At 56.6% G+C, this 7755-nt stretch overlaps 1 protein-coding gene across 1 annotated transcript in view; it reads right to left on the bottom strand.

The window, feature by feature from the left end:
* LMX1B (LIM homeobox transcription factor 1, beta) overlaps window positions 1-7416 on the bottom strand; it is a 27900-nt gene extending 20484 nt beyond the window's left edge. The window contains exon 1 of the mRNA XM_008571968.1: window positions 7333-7416. Within this exon, the coding sequence (XP_008570190.1) occupies window positions 7333-7416 (84 nt within the window). The remainder of the gene's footprint in view (window positions 1-7332) is intronic.
* Window positions 7417-7755: the final 339 nt, after the last annotated feature.

Genomic DNA, 7755 nt, shown 5'->3' with positions numbered 1-7755 from the left:
AGCTGCCTGGTCTTTGCGCCTTGCATTGCCCTCTGCTTGGGCACTGTCCAGCAAAATTCTCATCCTTCAAAGCCCAGGTAGGCACCCCCCAATGCCCATGGCATGGAATTCCCAGGGCATCCTCTCCTTCCTGTTTGTTCATTCATCCCCCAAATACTGATGTGCCAGGCACAGTGCTGGGCGCTGGGGACAGCTGCTTACGGGCCAGTTGTGGGCTCTGTCCACGTGCGTTACCTACTGAGAAGGGAGACAGCAAACACAGTGCTCCTGATCCAGCCCATGCTGGGGGTGGTGCGGAGGTGAGTCAGAGATGGCCGCTTTCCTGAGGACAGAGGTTTGGGTTGAGACGGAGAGAGGAGGGGAACCGGTGGAGGGGCCAGACGGCAGAGGAACCAGCGCACGCAAAGGTCCTGAGACAACGAGCATTAAGCAGAAATAAAAGGGGCAAGGCGGGGTCACACGTGGAACAAGAGGAGGCTGGAGAGCACAAGAGCCAGCAGAGTGTGCAGGGTCCTGGAGACCATCTATTTAAAATTTTTTTATTTTCAAAATAATTAAATTCATTTTTGAATAGGTAATGCATTCCATGGTTTAATATTAAAATATACAAAAGGGTGTTCGCTGTGGCCTCCTCCAGGCCATCCCTAGCCAGGTCCCCTCCCCAGAGGCAATCAAAGCCTTCCATTTGCACCTCCTTGCGGAGATAATGTCACACATACGTAATAGACGCACGCAAGCCGGGTGTGCCCACCCGTCCCCTTCCCTGTAATGTCACGAGGAGTGTTGGGGTTTCTGTCCATCTTTTATTTTTTTTTAACAAACAGTAACATACTCTACCACTGTTCTGCTCCTTGTGTCCTCCCCCGCATAACTGTGGGAGATGACTCCACATAGTGACCTACAGTGCCTGATTTTATAGCTGCCGGATCCTCTATTGTACAGGCAAACCCTAATTTATTTAACCCATGCCCTGTTGATGGCCTTGTGGGCCAATTTAAAAGATTTTTGTCTTAATCTCAAGAGCCCTGGGAAGGCATTGAAAGGTTTTAAGTGGGGAATGGCTTGAGCGATTTACATTTTTAAAAGATCACTCTGGCTGCAGAGCAGAGACCAAGAGGTGGGGGGAGCACAGAGCGGGAGCGGGGAGACCCGCTGAGAGGACCACTGCTGGCACCCTGCAGGTCAGAGGCACAGGGGGTCCTGGCTGGGGGGCAGGAGTGAGAGAAGGGGGTGGGTTCTTAGAGAGGGATGCAGGACATGAGATGGACAGGGCTTTGCAGTGGATGGAGGAGCCATGGCCGAGATGGGGCCGCAGGGTGGTGGGCGGGGGTCACATGGAGATGCCAGGGGGGCAGTCGCCACAGTCAGACCACACTGACAGCCAGGACAGCATCGATTCATCACTGGGTCTGGGATCTACCGCCCGCCCCCTCCCACAGTCAGGCACTGTGGATGCCCAAGAGGAGAAGGATCTGAGCTCGGCTCCCCACCACCACCTCCCCCACCACCACCCCAAGCTCCGTCTCTGCCTGTTCACACTTCACAGGGGCCTGCTGCTGGTGGTCCTGGACCCACCCCCACTTCCTGCACCCCAGACCCAAGGCTGAGCTGATATTTGTGAAGATGGGGCAACCCTGTGAAAGCCACCACCTGGCTTATTAGTAAAGGTAGAGGAGCTTCTCCAGGGCACGAGGAGAGCTCTGGACAGACAGAGGGACATAGACTGTCTCTGGTCACTACTGGGAGAGACCCCTCTGGGGGTGGGGGATCAGGCTGTTGATCCTGGAGCCCCGCTCGCCCTGTCCCTGAGGCACTGTCCCTGGCTCAGAGCTAGAGGTGGCCCCCCTCAGAGAGGAGCTGGGGTGGGGGTGGCCAGGACCACCCTCTGGCTGCCTTGTACCCCATGGAAGGAGGAAGGGAGTAGCGGCTCTGCAGGCAGTAAGGGGTTAACAGTCCACCACCCCCATCTATCAGCCAACATCTCCCAAACAGACGGACAGACAAGGCAGCTGTCCAAACAGGCCTGTGTACCTGGCCACGGCTGCAGAGAGGACAGGGCAGCGGCTGTTTACTCTCTCCCTGCCCCCGCCACAGTCACACACACACACACACACACACACACACACTGGCAGGGCATTTCCATGCAAGCTCCCCTTGGGGGTGCACCCTCCATCTGCCCCTGCCTCCATCCCTGAGACAGTGATTCCTAAATACTCATCAAGAGATGTCCTTGCTCAGGGCTGGGGGTCTCCAGGAGTTGGTGACTGAAATGGCTAACTGGCCCAGCTGGGCCACAGTCCACATAAGCCTGTGAGCCAGAGAGGAGAGGTGATCACCCCAGCAAGGTCCCTGGCACCCTGCTCTGCCCAGAGCAGAAGCCGAGTGCCCCACAGCCTGGGGACCTGGTAATCTGGGTGCCTGGGGAACCACCATCTCAAGTCACCTCTTGGGATCGTGTTTGCTAGGACCAGTGTGGTTCCCAAGGAGGCTCTCAGGGCTTCCCGACCCTCTTCCTCACAGTACCTGAAACAGCTCCACCTCAATGCCCCAACACTCCCCAGTGCCTCCTAGGAAGCTGGCCTTGCTATCTGGCCCCACACAGGTGTCTCCTTGTCTGTGTCCATCTCCCTGATGGTGCTGACAGTCGCCTTCACCCCTGCCTGAGCAGATCCGGGTCCTCCGTCTCCCTTGACACCTGTCCACACATTTGACCCATCATGCGGCCCCTATGCAGGTCTCAGATCTGACCCTCCTCCCTGGCAGCAAGTTGTTTGTGGGGTCTGGCGTGTTGAGCGCCCATGGAGCCCAGCCACCAGCATGCCGTGCCCTCCCCCGTCCTCTGTTGGTGACTCCCCACTCATTTCTCAGGTCCTCCCAAATGCCGTTTCCCTTGGGAGGCACTCCCTGCAGTGTGAGTGCTCCCTCGGCACCATGGCTGTCAGCCTGCCCCAGCATGGACGGCCCCTCTCATGACAGCCTGCTGTGGGCCTGGCTCTGGGCCCAGCAACCAGATTCATCTCTTTTCCCCTCAACCCTGGAAGACAGGGAAATGACTTCCCATTTCGCAGATGAAGAAACTGAGGTGACAGCCTGCTGTGGGCCTGGCTCTGGGCCCAGCAACCAGATTCATCTCATTTCCCCTCAACCCTGGAAGACAGGGAAATGACTTCCCATTTCGCAGATGAAGAAACTGAGGCTTGGAAAGGTGACCTGACTCACAGCTATAAAGTGCCAGAGCCCCAGATAGGAGATAAGGTCTGCAATGTGACTTGGCAAAGGACAACAGGAGCCTGCTGCTTTATGCTGAGCAGAATTCACAGGTGGGCAGCGGGAGGCGCACAGTTTTGACCAAGTCCCTGCTGCAAGGTGCCATCAGTCTGTGGACTCATCATACTGGGCCACCACCTGTTTCACTTCTGGCATTATTGGGGCAGGGTGTGTGATAAAAACAAAGCCTCCACTTACCAGGACACGCATGCAAGTGTTCTGCCCTACAGAGGGGCGCTGCGGTGCAGAGAGGAAAGCTCTTGCTCAGGTCCATCCTGCTTGGACCTGATGCAGCCAGGATTCTGTCCCGACTGTGTCCCCCCTCCCAAAGTCCAGGCCCTGGACTGTTCCTCGGCACCCCCCACCCAATGTGACATCTTTACGGCACATGCTGGGCCTGCGAAGGCCTGGATGGGGCGAGGGGGAGGCAGGACACCTCTCAAGTAACGGATTGTAAATTCCTGGGCCCCGGCTTTCCATCCCTAACAACCTCCTCCCAGGGCTCACAGCGCCTGTCCCTTCGCAGCCAATTTAAATGAGGGGTCCCAGACCCTGGGCCTAAAGCATTCCAGACTCGGGAGAGGGGGCAACTATTGTTTTCTGGGAAAAAACAAAATAAAATAAAATCAGCCGGGTCTCTCTGCAATTCTAATCACTCTCACATGTGCGGCATGGTTCCTGCTGTGGACAGCCCTCTACAGTGTGTGAGCTCCTTACGGGCAAAAACCCTGCTTCCCCCCAAGCCTCTGAGGGGCCCTGGTCCCTGTTATACAGTGGGAGAAACTGAGGCAGTGGCAGGGCAGGGGAGCGCTGCCAGACACTGGCTCTCATTTAATCCCCCAACATCCTCCCACTGTGACTGGCAGTTCCACTTCACAGAGGGTACAACTGAGTGCCTTGCCAAGGTCACCAGCCAGTACGAGGCCCAGCCAGGATCTTCTTGGGTGGACAGGCCCTGAAGGATCTGAACAGGGTCCTTCTGACTCTAGAGCTGGAAACCTTTGCCCCTTGTGGCCTCCCCATGGGAGGAGCATCTGCTGCCCCTTGGAGGGGACCTGGCCCCAGCAGCCCTGCCCTGGCAGGTCCTGCCACAGCCGCAGCTGGGGCCTGGGAGCATCAGGGCTGGTTTTTAATAAGGAAGATGAATTTACTTGGAAGCCCCAGTCTGGGAGAAGGGGGCGGTGGAGGCTGCCGACCTCGGTTCTCTCTGCCCTTCTGGTGGGAGGTGAGTGGAAGCCTGGCCAAGTGGCCCCTCGGGCCGCTGGGAGCCTGGGCTGTGGGGGGCCGCTGCCCCGGGCCTGGAGAGAGCTGGCTCTGCACAGCCCACTCTCTCCCTGAGTAAGCCCACAGGATATTACACCGCCTTTGTGTGCCTGGTGACCCAGCTGCTGGTTATTGAAAAATTCCACTGCTCGGCACAGGGCAGGCCCGCTGACCCCTCATCCCGGGGCGTGCCTATCTTTCAAAAGATACGGGATTAGAGATCCAGACCCGACCTGGAGCAAAGCCCTGTCTGGAGTGTCTGTGTTTTCGTGGCCTCTCAGGATACTGGCTGGAGTGGGCTCTTGGCGCAGGATTTAATTAGTTGGAATCAGCCTGCGATTACTGCGGCGACTATTTACCCAGCCACTCTGCAGTCTGAGCCCTGCTCGGAACAAAGATGGGCCCCTTGGCCCCGGCTGGCCAGGCCAGGGGCCCCAGCTGAGCCCAGGCCCAGCTGCTGGGAGGGGAGGGCCGCAGGCCTGGCCAGGCCTTCTGCTGGCACACCTCATTTAGCCGATATTTGTGGGTTTTCGCAATGCAATGCAAAGCATCTACGTGGGGCTTTTAAAAAATTAAAGCATCTCAAGAAATTTATGGCCAATTTCCGAGCAGGGTCCCCTCCCCCAGCTCATGGCTCGGCAGCAGTGGCAAAGTAGGGCCGGTTTACTGGGGTGGGATTGAATTCCTACTGACTGCAAAGGTGAGCTGGGCATGGGGGTTGTGCCTGGATGCCGAGCTCTGGGAGAGGGGTGACTGTCCTGCCTGGGTGTTTCCCTTGCCCCCACTCTGGGATGCCCTGCCAGCTGTGTGTCTGTCCCACACTTCCCTTCAGGTAACCACAGTGATGGCAGCTAGCTTGGTCAGGCAGACTGCGTGTGTACACAGCTCCTGATTCTCATGCCTACCCACACCTGTGTGAATTCACCTGTTACATATGTGCACACATGTGCACACTCGTATGGTGCACACCTGTACTGCCAACAGTCTACAGGCCCCCACCTGTAGCCACCTACACATGCCTGCCAATGCTCACGTGTGTTGGCACTATATGTGCACATACTGGCACCCAAGTGGTTCGCTATTCACACCTACCAAGACATCTGTCTGCCCAACTGTGCTGTCTACACAGGCCTGCACATGCCTGTAGCCACCTACACATGCCTGCCAATGCTCACGTGTGTTGGCACTATATGTGCACATACTGGCACCCAAGTGGTTCACTATTCACACCTACCAAGACATCTGTCTGCCCAACTGTGCTGTCTACACAGGCCTGCACATGCAAATGTGTCTGTGAATCCCACATGCACAGTGACACATGCCACCAAACCAAGGGCTGCATATGTGTATGATGCTATCAAGCTGATCTCTGAGCATGTTCACACATTTACACACATGCACAACTGCTGAAACACCGGTACACACACATACACACGCGCACACACACACGTTTCCACCTGTGGGGACACGGGCTGCCTCTACCCACAGATGCATATGTCTAACTATGGGAGGCTGTTGCGGCTGTTTCAGGGGTTTGCCCCTTGGAGGGGTGTCACCCAGACCCAAGTCAGGTGACTGCTTTGGGGGACTCAATTATGCTGGCCTACATGCTGGGAGGCACAGGCCAGAGACACTCTTGGGGATCCAGATTTAGGTTAGGGCCCTCCCAGTGACAGGTTTCTGGAAAAGCTGCAGGTTGGGCTCAGGGCAGGGCTGGGGTCTGGCCACTGTCAGTTGGGCTGGCCCTGCCCTCAGCCTCCTCTGAACACTTCATGTCTCACACCTTCCTCCCCCACCTCTACCATGGTCACTGTGGTTCCTGGCCTGCCTTGTGGCCTAGGGTATCTGGGGTCATCCTGGGGTCAGGGGCAGAGAAGCAGGCTGCCCAGATGCAGAGGGACTTTGGGCTCTGATGACCTCCTTTTCTGCCCTGACGTAGAGACAATTGACCCCCTGCCCTAGCCCCAGAGCCACAAGGCCTCACAAGTACATAGACACACCAGGACACATGCTGTAACACACATGTATACCTGTATACACACATATGTGGACACACTGTCACACATAAGGTAACTGAAATGCCATCTACTCACACAGAGAAACATATGGGCACATAAAAAGGCACACAGGCATCTGGAGACACACACAGTGTGTGCAGAGACACATGGGAGCACAAAAGACCCAGGTATGCACTGACACAGAAGGACACAAGAGATTCTGGACAAACAAGGACATAATACAAATAATACAAAGACACGAAAACAAAGATACACAGGCCCATGTAGGTGCCCTTGCAGATTGCAGGTGACCAGGGACATACCTAAGACACAGGTGTACACGCACACACACAAATACATAATGTAGACCAGAGGGAAACTCTTTTCTCAGGAGAAGGCTGGGAAGGTCTGGCTGTCCTGAGAGTGGCTACTGGGTTATTGTTGGGTGGGCCAGGGAGGCCCAGGCAGAGAGCGCAGTGACCCCCCACGGTCCGAAGTTGTGGGTGGCGAGGCCAGGGCCCCCAGCTTGCTGACTGCCCCCTTCCCTCTCCCCAGCCCCAATCTGCCCCGAGTCCTCGCATCCACAGGAGCCATCCATCCCTGCCTCTGCCCTCTGGGCCAGGCCCTGCTGCAGGCCGCACTGCCCCAGCTCCCTCTCGGACACCATAAAGTGCCCACCCTCAGCTCCTGCTCTGCTTCCCTGTGCTTTCTTGCACCACCCTTACTCCAGGTCTGCGCGAGGAATGCCCTTCCGTCTCCTCTGCCTGTGCAAGCCACTCTCTTCCTCCACCCCCTTACTTCTCACCATCAGGCTGCCCAGTTCCTGAGCTGCCGTCAAGAGCCCCTTGGTAGGGCTGGACCCCAGGCCTGTCACAGTCTCCGAGTCCATGTTTAAACAGCAAATAAGTCTGACTGCGACTCAGTTTCCTCATGCAGAAAAGCATCCAAGATGGTTTAACAATGGAAGGAAAGTGCAAAATGCTTTTCCCACTGCTGGGCACGAGCAACCAGTTCCCTGAAGGCTGCTCTCTCCCTTTTTGACCATGGCCCCCTGCTAAGCACCAGCCCACGAGGGCCAGGGGGCAGTGCGAGGTCTAGGGCAGGTCTAGGGGACAGGAGGTGAAGGTGAGGGTCTCTTAGAGGTCTGGAAGACGTGGATTCAAATCCTGCCTCTATTTGTCTTAGTTTTGTGACCGTGGGCCTGGGACTCCACCTCCAGAGCCTCAGT

Source organism: Galeopterus variegatus, unplaced genomic scaffold (assembly GCF_000696425.1).
Source record: "Galeopterus variegatus unplaced genomic scaffold, G_variegatus-3.0.2 Scaffold739, whole genome shotgun sequence".
Classification (NCBI taxonomy): Eukaryota; Metazoa; Chordata; class Mammalia; order Dermoptera; family Cynocephalidae; genus Galeopterus; species Galeopterus variegatus.
This window is presented reverse-complemented; position numbering and strand designations above follow the sequence as displayed.